This window comes from Bufo bufo, chromosome 5 (assembly GCF_905171765.1).
Source record: "Bufo bufo chromosome 5, aBufBuf1.1, whole genome shotgun sequence".
Lineage (NCBI taxonomy): Eukaryota > Metazoa > Chordata > Amphibia > Anura > Bufonidae > Bufo > Bufo bufo.
In genome coordinates, this window is record NC_053393.1 from 452,453,127 (window position 1) to 452,466,422 (window position 13,296).

General features: G+C 41.0%; 1 protein-coding gene across 6 annotated transcripts in view; it reads left to right on the forward strand.

Annotated features, from left to right (window-relative positions):
• The window catches only part of FAM126A (family with sequence similarity 126 member A), a 162,340-nt gene that overhangs the window by 107,414 nt on the left and 41,630 nt on the right, over nucleotides 1-13,296 (forward strand). For all 6 annotated transcript variants that reach the window (XM_040433670.1, XM_040433672.1, XM_040433676.1 and 3 more), the window contains one exon: nucleotides 10,182-10,262. In XM_040433670.1, the coding sequence (XP_040289604.1) occupies nucleotides 10,182-10,262 (81 nt within the window). The remainder of the gene's footprint in view (nucleotides 1-10,181; nucleotides 10,263-13,296) is intronic.

Below are 13,296 nucleotides of genomic sequence, written 5' to 3' on the forward strand. Positions count from 1 at the left end.
AATACAAAAAAAGTCAACCTTCAAATAATTAAGTTCAGTTATGCACTCAATACTTGGTCGGGAATCCTTTTGCAGAAATGACTGCTTCAATGCGGCGTGGCATGGAGGCAATCAGCCTGTGGCACTGCTGAGGTGTTATGGAGGCCCAGGATGATTCGATAGCGGCCTTAAGCTCATCCAGAGTGTTGGGTCTCTCAACTTTCTCTTCCCAATATCTTACAGATTCTCTATGGGGTTCAAGTCAGGAGAGTTGGCAGGCCAATTGAGCACAGTAATACCATGGTCAGTAAACCATTTACCAGTGGTTTTGGCACTGTGAGCAGGTGCCAGGTCGTGCTGAAAAATGAAATCTTCATCTCCATAAAGCTTTTCAGCAGATGGAAGCATGAAGTGCTCCAAAATCTCCTGATAGCTAGCTGCATTGACCCTGCCCATAATAAAAAACAGTGGACCAACACCAGCAGCTGACATGGCACCCCAGACCATCACTGACTGTGGGTACTTGACACTGGACTTCAGGCATTTTGGCATTTCCCTCTCCCCAATCTTCCTCCAGACTCTGGCACCTTGATTTCCGAATGACGAGCAACAGTCCAGTGCTGCTTCTCTGTAGCCCAGGTCAGGCGCTTCTGCCGCTGTTTCTGGTTCAAAAGTGGCTTAACCTGGGGAATGCGGCACCTGTAGCCCATTTCCTGCACACGCCTGTACACGGTGGCTCTGGATGTTTCTACTCCAGACTCAGTCCACTGCTTCTGCAGGTCCCCCAAGGTCTGGAATCGGTCCTTCTCCACAATCTTCCTTAGGGAGCGGTCACCTCTTCTCGTTGTGCAGCGTTTTCTGCCACACTTTTTCCTTCCCACAGACTTCCCACTGAGGTGCCTTGATACAGCACTCTGGGAACAGCCTATTCGTTCAGAAATTTCTTTGTGTCTTACCCTCTTTCTTGAGGGTGTCAATGATGGCCTTCTGGACAGCAGTCAGGTCGGCAGTCTTACCCATGATTGCGGTTTTGAGTAATGAACCAGGCTGGGAGTTTTTAAAAGCCTCCGGAATCTTTTGCAGGTGTTTAGAGTTAATTAGTTGATTCAGATGATTAGGTTAATAGCTCGTTTAGAGAACCTTTTCATGATATGCTAATTTTTTGAGATAGGAATTTTGGGTTTTCATGAGCTGTATGCCAAAATCATTAATATTAAAACAAGAAAAGGCTTGAACTACTTCAGTTGTGTGTAATGAATCTAAAATATATGAAAGTCTAATGTTTATCAGTACATTACAGAAAATAATGAACTTTATCACAATATGCTAATTTTTTTAAATGGACCTGTATATGTGTGTGTGTATATATGTATGTATGTATGTATGTATGTATGTGTATATATATATATATATATATATCAGTACAGACCAAAATTTTGGACACACCGTCTCATTCAAAGAGTTTTCTTTATTTTCACGACTATGAAGGCATCAAAACTATGAATTAACACATGTGGAATTATACACATAACAAACAAGTGTGAAACAACTGAAAATGTCATATTCTAGGTTCTTCAAAGTAGCCACCTTTTGCTTTGATTACTGCTTTGCACACTCTTGGCATTCTCTTGATGAGCTTCAAGAGGTAGTCCCCTGAAATGGTCTTCCAACAGTCTTGAAGGAGTTCCCAGAGATGCTTAGCACTTGTTGGCCCTTTTGCCTTCACTCAGCGGTCCAGCTCACCCCAAACCATCTCGATTGGGTTCAGATCCGGTGACTGTGGAGGCCAGGTCATCTGGCGCAGCACCCCATCACTCTCCTTCATGGTCAAATAGCCCTTACTTTCAAAGTTTTCCCAATTTTTCGGCTGACTGACTGACCTTCATTTCTTAAAGTGATGATGGCCACTCGTTTTTCTTTACTTGGCTGCTTTTTTCTTGCCATAATACAAATTCTAACAGTCTATTCAGTAGGACTATCAGCTGTGTATCCACCTGACTTCTCCTCAGGGCAACTGCTGGTCCCAACCCCATTTATAAGGCAAGATATCCCACTTATTAAACCTGACAGGGCACACCTGTGAAGTGAAAACCATTTCAGGGGACTACCTCTTGAAGCTCATCAAGAGAATGCCAAGAGTGTGCAAAGCAGTAATCAAAGCAAAAGGTGGCTACTTTGAAGAACCTAGAATATGACATATTTTCAGTCGTTTCACACTTGTTTGTTATGTATATAATGCCACATGTGTTAATTCATAGTTTTGATGCCTTCAGTGTGAATCTACAATTTTCATAGTCATGAAAATAAAGAAAACTCTTTGAATGAGAAGGTGTGTCCAAACTTTTGGTATGTATGTGTATGTGTGTGTGTATGTGTGTGTATATATATATATATATATATATATATATATATATATATATATAAATTATGCACACACTGAGAAAAAATATAAACACAACACTTTCGGTTTTGCTACCATTTTGCATGAGCTGAACTCAAAGATCTGAAACATTTTCTACATACACAAAAGACCCATTACTCTCAAATATTGTTCACAAATCTGTGTTAGTGAGCACTTCTCCTTTGCCGAGATAATCCATCCCACCTCACAGGTGTGGCATATCAAGGTGCTGATTAGACAGCATGAATATTGCACAGTATCTGGTGTGGCCACCATTTGCCTCACGCAGTGCAACACATCTCCGTCACATAGAGTTCATCAGGTTGTTGATTGTGGCCTGTGAAATGTTGGTCCACTCCTCTTCAATAGCTGTGCGAAGTTGCAGAATATTGGCAAGAACTGGAACACGCTGGAACTGGAACACCCTGTCGTATACGCCTGTCTAGAGCATCCCAAACATGCTCAATAAGTGACATGTCCGGTGAGTATGCTGGCCATGCAAGAACTGGGATGTCTGTGAAGGTTCTCATTTATCCAGGTCATGGTATATCTGTAAAGAATAAATCAAGGCAACTGGACTTACTGTAGATTTCTTGAAAACTTTTTACTCGTTCTTCCAACGAGCCAAAACCTCTGGTCAAGATTCAGCCGTGTACTTACATCTAAAAGAAACAGGTCACACCTTTTGAAGACAGTCAAGTACATGTTTTGGATAAGGAGGCCGATTGGTACAAACGAGGTGTGAAGGAGGCCATCTACGGAAAAAATTGGAGAAGCCAAGCTTGAATAGAGGCGGGGGGGGGGGGTTAGACATCTATTGTCTGCCACATACAATGCTGTCTTGACACCTTTTTCTGGGAGGTCATTATCACCTACTGACTCCAATTAGGATAATGGAATCAACACCTTTGACCCCATGCTGGGTATAATTGACTTCTGACCCCATGCTGGGTATAATTACCAGATGTTGATTCAGTTACATATTTATTCCCAGAGAATTCTTGTACAGTCACTCAGAATTGAGAAAGCTCGTTGGAAGAACGAGTGAAACGTTTTTCAAGAAATCTTCAGTTGCATTGATTTGTTCTTTACAGATATAAGAACTGGGATGTTTTCAGCGTCCAAGAATTGTGTACAGATCCTTGCAATATGGGCCGTGCATTATCATGCTGCAACATGAGGTGATGGTCGTGGATGAATGGCACAACAATGGGCCTCAGGATCTCATCATGGTATCTCTGCATTAAAAATGCCATCCATAACCTGTTTGTTGTCCATAACATACGCCTGCCCATACCATAACCCCACCGTCACCATTGGCCACTCGATCCACAACGTTGACTTTGTCAAACCGCTCACCCACATGACGCCACACACTGTCTGCAATCTGCCCTGATCAGTGAAAACCGGGACTCATCCGTGAACAGAACGCCTCTTCAACGTGCCAGACGCCATCGAATGTGAGCATTTGCCCACTGAAGTCGGTTACGACGACGAACGGCAATCAGGTCCAGACCCCGATGAGAACGACGAGCATGAGCTTCCCTGAGACTGTTTCTGACAGTTTATGCAGAAATTCTTTGGTTATGCAAACCGATGGTTGCTGCAGCTGTCCAGGTGGCTGGTCTCAGACGATCATGGAGGTGAACATGCTGGATGTGGAGGTCCTGGGCTGGTGTGGTTACACGTGGTCTGCGGTTGGATGTACTGCCAAATTCTCTGAAACTCCTTTGGAGACTGCTTATGGTAGAGAAATGAACATTCATTGCACGGGCAACAGCTCTGGTAGAAAGCAGAGCGCTTTCTTCACTCACTGCGCCGAATACTAAACGGGATGGCGCCTGCGCAGAGTGAAGCAGGCGCAGTGAGTGAGGCAGGCAGCAGGAGCGCGTCCTTCACTCACGCCGAATACTAAACGGGACAACGCAGGCGCGAGATTTACTGGACGAAGAGGAGAACTCGCCAGTCAATCAACTGGACCTGGGCGTGCCAAAGGGTGAGTAGACCGAGCCTCTAGGTGCTGAAGCAACGCCCTCATAGCACCTAGAGGCTCATTAGCATATTATAAAAGGCTTTATTTTGAGGGAACAGCGGCAGGCAGGGAGTTAGAAATCATACTGTTATGTACTGCTGACATTAGCCCATCGCTAATATCAGTCAGCTACATAACGTAATTTCTGATGACAGAAACCCTTTAAGTCGATTAATGGAATGAAAAACTCTCAGATTTAATTGACCTGATAAATGAAACCTTCTTGTTCAGATGCATCCGAAGCCGCAATGATGGTAATTAATGGATCTCATTGTTGGATCACGTACTGGGAGTTTCTTGTGTGGGAGGTGTAGAATTAGTGGGTTAATAAGTATATTTTGCAGGGAATCATTGGGGGTTTCCTGCAGAGTTGCATTTGATGTCTTGCGTATTTTTCAGTTATTGTCAGTGTTTTCTGAATCTGTAGCCTGTACTGGAGGGGAAGGCTTTATGAAGGCTCGGTTCACATGAGAGTCACGTCTTCAGTTTATAATAGAGACATTAACACTGTGCCAGGAAATTCTGATGGACCTCACTGGCTTTATAGGTTCCATTATTTTGGACAGCAAAAAAAACTGGAAAGTATAACACAAGTCCATACTCTGGATGTTTTTTTTTTTTTCTGTATACTATTGCCACAACACATGTAATGAATGCACACTTTTCAGTGGATCTCTGCCTTGAAAATCTGCAAATAACAAGCAATGTGTGAAGGCATTCTTATGTGTCATTAGCCAACATTTAGTGAAAACAATGTTCAAGGGTAAAATTGAAATAATGAATACATCCTTAAATAGCCTTGAAATGCACGTGTACAAGAGATGACCTGTTATGTTGTTGTTGTTGTTGTTGTTTGTTTTGTTTTTTTGTTTTGTTTTTTATGTAGCAGACATTCTTTAGATGTGTTTTGTGCCATATCATTTTAGAGGGTTAGGGTTAAGGGTTGTCCAGGTTTTTATATTGATCAGTGTTCGATCATCTGGGTCAGATGACAATCAGTTGTTTGGGAGGATCTCTGGCACTAGAAATACACAGTTCAATCCATTGTTGTGGACAGAGTTGGTTACAGCAGCACTGCTCCCACTCAAGGGAATGGGAGCAGTGCTGCAGTAACTAGCTCCACTACAAAGTGAACAGAGCTGTAGATTTTCAGCTACGCTCGTTCAGCTGATGTGCAGGGTATTGGAATCTGATATCGATCTATCCAAACTCGGTATACATGTGCTGTCTATGGAGAACATGAACAGCACATATCTGTGATTCACTGACGTGTGAATAAGTCGTTATTTACAGGGTATTATACCATGTATTTATACAGGGAGTTGCTGCTAACTGTAGCTATTAATTAAAGCAAACATGAGTTGCTTGACCTGTGTCCAAACTAAGGTCATCTGGGGTGCACTTGTATGTGTACACACCTGGTAAATCTCCTGACATTTAAACTGATGTGCTGATGGAACTTTTCCATGGGTTGGTAACAGATAGTCCTGGTTCACGTAAGTCCTGAACAGTATGACTTTAGCTTTAATGTCCCAACATTTAAAGTATGCCCACTAAATTAGCAAAAAGCAACATAAAAAGCATTAACAGGCCCAAGAGCAAAAAAGGCCATTTTTGTATAGGCACATTTTAGTGCCGTTACCTGTTGCAGCATACATACTCATTCTGCTTAGAACACTATCATACAGTCCTGATCAAAAGTTTAAAACCACTTGAAAAATGGCAAAAAATCATATTTTACATTGTTGGATCTTAACAAGGTTCCAAGTAGAGCTTCAACATGCAACAAGAAGAAATTAAAGTGAGACAAAACATTTTTTGAGCATTCAATTAATTGAAAATAACGATTAAACTGAAACAGGCTGTTTTTCAGCTGATCCAAATTTTAGGACCACATGCCTTTTAAAAGGCCAAATCTGTGCAAAGATGTGGATTCATTGTCATTTTCTATCAGGTAGTCACACATTGTGATGGCAAAGGCAAAAAAACTCTTTTTGAACGTGGTCGGGTTGTTGAACTGCATAAGTAGGGTCTCTCACAGCGCGCTATCGCTGCTGAGGTGGGACGCAGTAAGACAGTCATTTGGAATTTCTTAAATGATCCTGAGGGTTATGGAACAAAAAAGTCAAGTGGAAGACCCCAAAAAAATTCATCAGCACTGAGCCGGAGGATCCAATTGGCTGTCCGTCAAGACACTGGACGATCCTTGACCTAAATTAAGGCCCTTACTGGTGCTGACTGCAGCCCCATTACCATCAGACAGCATCTGAGACTTCAAAAACATAAAACGTCTTCAAAGACCTTGTCTCCTTGAACGCCACAGAACTGCTCGTTTGGACTTTGCAAGAGAGCACCAAACATGGGACATTCAAAGGTGGAAGAAAGTTTTATTCTCTGATGCGAAAAAATTTAACCTTGATGGTCCTGATGGTTTCCAACGTTACTGGCATGACAAGCAGATCCCGCCTGTTTTCTACGCGCCACAGTGGAGGGGGCGCGATAATGGTCTGGGGTGCTTTTTCCTTCAGTGTAACAATGGAGCTTCAGGAAGTGCAGGGGCGTCAAACGGCCGCTGGCTATGTCCAGATGTTGCAGAGAGCATTCCTCATCACTAAGGGGCCCTCGTCTGTGTGGTAACGACTGGGTTTTTCAAGAGGACAACGCTACAGTACACAATGCCCGCAGGACAAGGGACTTCTTCCAGGAGAATAACATCACTCTTTTGGCCCATCCTGCATGTTCCCCTGATCTAAATCCAATTGAGAACCTTTGGGGATGGATGGCAAGGGAAGTTTACAAAAATGGACAACCGTTCCAGACAGTAGATGGCCTTCGTGCGGCCGTCTTCACCACTTGGAGAAATGTTCCCACTCACCTCATGGAAACGCTTGCATCAAGCATGCCGAAACAAATTTTGGAAGTGATAAACCATAACAGCGGAGCTACTCATTACTGAGTTCATGTTTGGAAGTTGGATTTCTGTTTTGGGGGGGTTTAGGGTCTTTTCGGAGGTGTGGTCCTAAACTTTTGATCAGCTGAAAAACAGCCTGTTTCAGTTTATTCGTTGATTTCATTAAATTGAATGCTCAAAAAATGTTTTGTCTCACTCCCATTTCTTCTTGTTGCATGTTGAAGCTCTACTTGGAACCTTGTTAAGATCCAGCCATGCTAAATATGATTTTTTTGCCATTTTTCAAGTGGTCTTAAACTTTTGATCAGGACTGTACTCGGATGGTATTCTCCTACCATTACAATGGTGTTTGGCCGACATAAATGGAAACCAGACAACTCAGGGGATCAACCAGTGATGAAGAATAAGTGATTTCTTGCTTGAAGATCCCTATGCCACCTCTTTCTTTCTCCTGGCACAGATTTGCTGGTGATGATGTGTGGACACTTCGTGACCACTGCAGCCAATGACTGGGCTCAACGATGCACAGAAGAGGCCAGTAAGTGGTGCAGCAGTCATGTGTTGTTGACATGACATCACCTGTGCAGCCAAGAAAACAGATTCCAGTCAGGAAAATTGGAATGGTGGTGCAGGATCTATCAGGTTAGTAATCATCTTGTTTATTGGAGGTCATTTCCCTGAGTTGGCTGTTTTTCTTTTTGAAACTGGTCCATCCCATAAAATACACTCCACAACATTGAAATTTCAACACCAAGAAGGACAAGCTGTAAGGTTATGGAAATTGAGGAAGTAGCAGGTGTCGCTAGGATAGGCATATGATCACATTTTCAAGCACCTAGCTCCGATCTGTGGCATGTGGGAGGGGAATAAAAGCCGGATTGAGATCTTAAAAATTGGATCAAGTCATTTCAGATGATTGTGTAATGTCTCTGGTTCATTGATATACCAGTTATCGCCACTTTTTGCAAACTTGTTGTTGGATTGCTTAAAATAGGAGACCTTGGTTTATCACTCTGGCAGATTGCTATGCACCTAAACTGAGATGTCAACACTGTTCAGCATTGTGCGTCCCGGCACATCTCAAACCTGGGGTGGCAATTGGTTTCTACACCGACCATCAAAAGGCATTTGCATGACATTGGGCTACGAGCCAGTCATCCAGCTACAGGTATTCCAGTGACTTCACGCCACCGCTCTCAAAGTCTATCATGGTGCATAGCAAGACTGCAGTGGAGGCTGGAGTAGAGGTCCTCTTCGGCAATGAGTCCCACTTTAGTCATAGGTGCCATCATAGCCGGAGATTGGTCTGTAGACCATGTAGGCAACACCATGAAGAGGCCTCCACAAGGAAACGTCACACCAGGCCTACTCACGGGATTATGGTGTGAGGTGGCTATATATATATATATATATATATATATATATATATATATAATTATAATATAATATATATTTCAGGTACACTAGCAGCTCGGCTTCAAATTGATTTGGTCGTGGAACCAATAGTACATCCATTTCTCCAAAGTGTCCCAGGAGCAGTTTTTCAACAAGGCAACACCAGGCTTCATGTTACTTGTGCTACTGTGAGCAGCCTGTGCAGCCTAATCATGCTACCATGGCCTGCAGCATCTCTTGACTTGTTTCCCGGCGAGCGCATCTGGGATGTCATTGGTTGGAAATTGCAAAAGGAACTGCCAGCCACAGATCTTGATGATTTGTGTACCCAAGTGCATTCAGTGTGGCAGAACATTCCTAAGACAACTATTAATAATCTCATTAATAACATGCAAAGACATGCAAGTTGTCTATTTTGATGCATGGCGCTCATACTCTATACTGAATTAGTCGATGTTTTGAATAAACTGGGTGGTTTTATCATGAGGAAAATATTTGAAGTCAGTTTTTCTTGAATCTCTGTTGGAGTACTTTATGCCACATTTATCAAATGTCACAGGTGGTTTGATAAATTTGGCTTGTTTTTAAACCTAACACTTCTGTCTAGAAAAGCTCCTCCAGTTTTTCTACTTAATCCTCCTCCTGGAGTAAAACTGTTTAACATATCTAACCACACCCACTTTCCCACCCATATTACAAAACTGGAGTGAGTAGTGTAAAAAGGCAAAAAGTCACAAAATGTTGCACATGTGAGTCTAAAAAGTCGCACATTTTTGCGCAAGCGAGGAAAAAAAAGGTGCAAAAGCCCTATTTTGCGACTTTTTGATGCCAGATTTCTGGAGTGAAGGTATGCTAAATCAGGGCCACTGTTTCCATTTTTTTATCATTTGCATATAATTAACATGTCTAGCAATCAGGTTTATTTTCATAATACCACAACTTTTCTTTTTGGTGTTTCTATGCCAGTGTTTCAATGTTTAGGAGTTTAGTTTGATTCCAGTAATCAATGTATGCCAGTTTGCATTTTTTTCCCGCCAATCCTCGCTTAGGCTCACATATTGGAGCAGCATTAGGTTTTGGTTTGAAGGGCCCTCACTGTGAATAATATGCACAAATTCTTATCACTTTTACATGCATAATTCTGATTACCACATTTTTTAACTATAGATCACATGACCATTTCCTGAAAGATCAGGCATAGCAATTCCATGACCGTAGACCACTAGCGAAGCAAACATTAACGTCCCTTTTTACCAAGGATGGTGGTACTAATCCCTCCACAACCTTAGACCACCAGAGTAGTCAAACATTTTCCATTCTTCTTTTCCTGTTCTGTTATATAAAGTCAACCTGCGTTTTGTATTCTGTTTTTAAAGACCACCTAACTGATATTTAAGGTGAGATGTAATTGATTTCAGATGCGGGGTGTTTTAATTTAAAAAATATTCTTTTTTTTTTCTTAGGAAATTATGGATGAACAAGGGCATAGCAGGGTCTTATCTTTCACAATCCCATCTTTGTCGAAGCCCTCCGTATTCCATGAGGTAGGAAATAAGTGTTTTATCTGATTTGCGTACAGACTGCAGCTTCACATTATGCTCATGATCAATTTCAGTTTGTGTTGGAGGATCAGGGCTTACAGGAAAAAAACTACTTCTTAAGGCGGCCATACACATTAGATTGAAGTTGCCCATACATGTTCAATGAAACCAGACTATAGACGAAAGATCTTTCTGGGAACGTTCTTTCAAAGAAAGAGCTTTCGTCTGACTGTTGAATGTTAATGAACATGGCAGGATTATTTTCAGACAATAGTGGCCTATCTTTTGTCAGCTAAAACAATTTGTTAATGTTCAATTTCAGCCGATGAATGTTTTGGTTTGATTGAAATAGTCCATTTTGATCATCTTGAGACCAATGTGTACGGCCACCTTTTAAAGGGGTTGTCTCACTTCAGCAAATGGCATTTATCATGTAGACAAAGGTAATACAAGGCACTTACTAATGTAGTATGATTGTCCATATTGCCTCCTCTGCTGGCTGGATTCATTTTTTCCCATCACATTATACACTGCTCATATCCAGGGGTTACGACCATCTTGGAATCCAGCCTCAGTTGTTGTGCTTGGACACTATAGAAAAGAATGCTGGCCTATGTGCACTCCTGTGGTCCCAGCCACCAGAGAGCCCGGTGCCTTCTCCTATAGTGTGCAAGCACGATCACCGCTTCTGGATTGCAGGTTGGTCGTAATCCCTAAAAATGCTTTTTATTTTGTGAAAGTGATAAATACACATGCACACATATTATATCAGAATGCATATAATAAAGATAGCATTATTTAAAAGACCCCATGAAAACCGTAAAAAATATGGATTATAAAAATATTTTCGGAGGGCCAATAGGAATGCCTGGTGGTGGGAGGACCTAGCACTGCTGACCACGACTTTGCTGGTTTCATTTTCGGCTGCGTTTACGAGATAGGTGCAGGTCCTACCTCTGGGACCTGCACCTATCAGACAATGGGGGCATATCCTAGCGGTATGCCCTCATTGTCTGAGATGGGACACCCCTTTAAGGCTTGTTCACAATCATCGATAGGAAAGGCCAGGTGATGCAAATTTCGAATATCAAACTCCTCTAACCTTGTCCCAAAAAACAGCAGCTTTTTCTAAGCAGCTGCCCAACACTTTGAAAATGAAAATAGTTGAGGCCCACAAAGCAAGAGAAGTCTATAAGAGGATAGCAAAGTGTTTTCAGGCTGCCATTTCCTCAGTTCGAAATGTAATGAAGAAATGGCAGTTAACAGGAACAGTGAAGGTCAGGAGAAGGTCTGGAAGACCAAGAAAAATTTCTGAGACAGCCGCTTGTAGGATTGCTAGAAAGGTAAATCGGTGACACCTGCACAAATAAGGCCTTAACCCCTTCAGGACCCTGCCATTTTTCACCTTAAGGACCAGGCCATTTTTTGCAAATCTAACATGTCACTTTATTTGGTGATAACTTTAAAACGCTTTTTCTTATCCAAGCCATTCTGAGATTGTTTTCTCGTCACGTATTGTACTTCCTGACGGTGGTAAATTTGAGCAAAAATATTTAATTTTTATTTATAGAAATTACCAAATTTACAAAAAATTTGGAAAAACTTGCAATTGTCAAAATGTCTATTTCTCTGCTTTTAAAACAGATAATGATACCTCCTAAAATATTTATTACTTTACATTTCCCATATGTCTACTTCATATTTTGGATCATTTTGTAAATGACATTTTCTTTTTTTGGGACGTTAGAAGCAAATCTTGAAATTTTTAAGAAAACTTCCAAAACCCAATTTTTATGGACCAGTTCAGGTCTGAAGTCACTTTGTGAGGCTTGCATAATAGAAACCACCAATACATGGCTGCATTTTAGAAACTACACCCCTCAAGGTATTCAAAACAAATTTCCAAACTTTGTTAACCCTAGGTGTTCCACAAGAATTTTACTTTTTTGGCAGATTTTCAATTTTAATAAATTTTTTCCAGTAACCAAGCAAGGGTTAACAGCCAAACAAAACTCAATATTTATTACCCTGATTCTGTAGTTAACAGAAACACCCCATATGTGGTCGTAAACTGCTGTACGGGCACACGGCAGGGCGCAGAAGGAAAGGAATGCCATATGTTTTTTGGAAGGCAGATTTCACTGGGATAATTTTAAGTTGCCATGTCACATTTGAAGACCCCCTGATGCACCCGTAGAGTAGAAACTCCCAAAAAATTACCCTATTTTGAAAACTACAGGATAGGGTGGCAGTTTTGTTGGTACTATTTTAGGGTACGTATGGTTTTTGGTTGCTCTATATTACATTTTTTTGTGAGGCAAGGTAACAAAAAATAGCTTTTTTGACACAGTTTTTATTTTTTGTTATTTACAGTGTTTATCTGACAGGTTAGATCATGTGGTATTTTTATAGAGCAGGTTGTTACGGACGCAACAATACCAAATATGACTACATTTGTTTTGTTTTTTTGTGTCTCCATATTCTGAAAGTCATATATTTTTTTATTTTTTTTTTGGGCGACTGTCTTATGTAGGGGCTTATTTTTTTCCGATATGAGATGATGGTTTGATTGGTACTATTTTAGGGTGCATATGACATTTTGATCGCTTTGTATTACACTTTTTATGATGTAAGGTGACAAAAAATGTGCTTTTGACTTTTTTTTTTTTTTTTTTACGGTGTTCATCTGAGGGGTTTGGTCATGTTGTATTTTTATAAAGCAGGTTGTTACGGACTCGGCGATACCTAATATGTCTACCTTTTTGTTTATTTTAAAAGTTTTACATAATAAAAAAAATCATGTTTTAGTGTCTCCATATTGAGAGCCATAGTTTTTTTTTTTTGTTTTTTTTTGGGCGATTGTCTTATTTTTTTTTTTTCGGTATGAGATTTTAGGGTGCATATGAATTTTTGATCGCTTGGTATTTGTTTTTGTCACCTTACATCACAAAAAGTCTGTTTTTTACAGTGTTGACCAGACTGGGTGGATCATGTGATATTTTTATAGAGCCGGTTGTTTATGCACGCGGTGATAGTA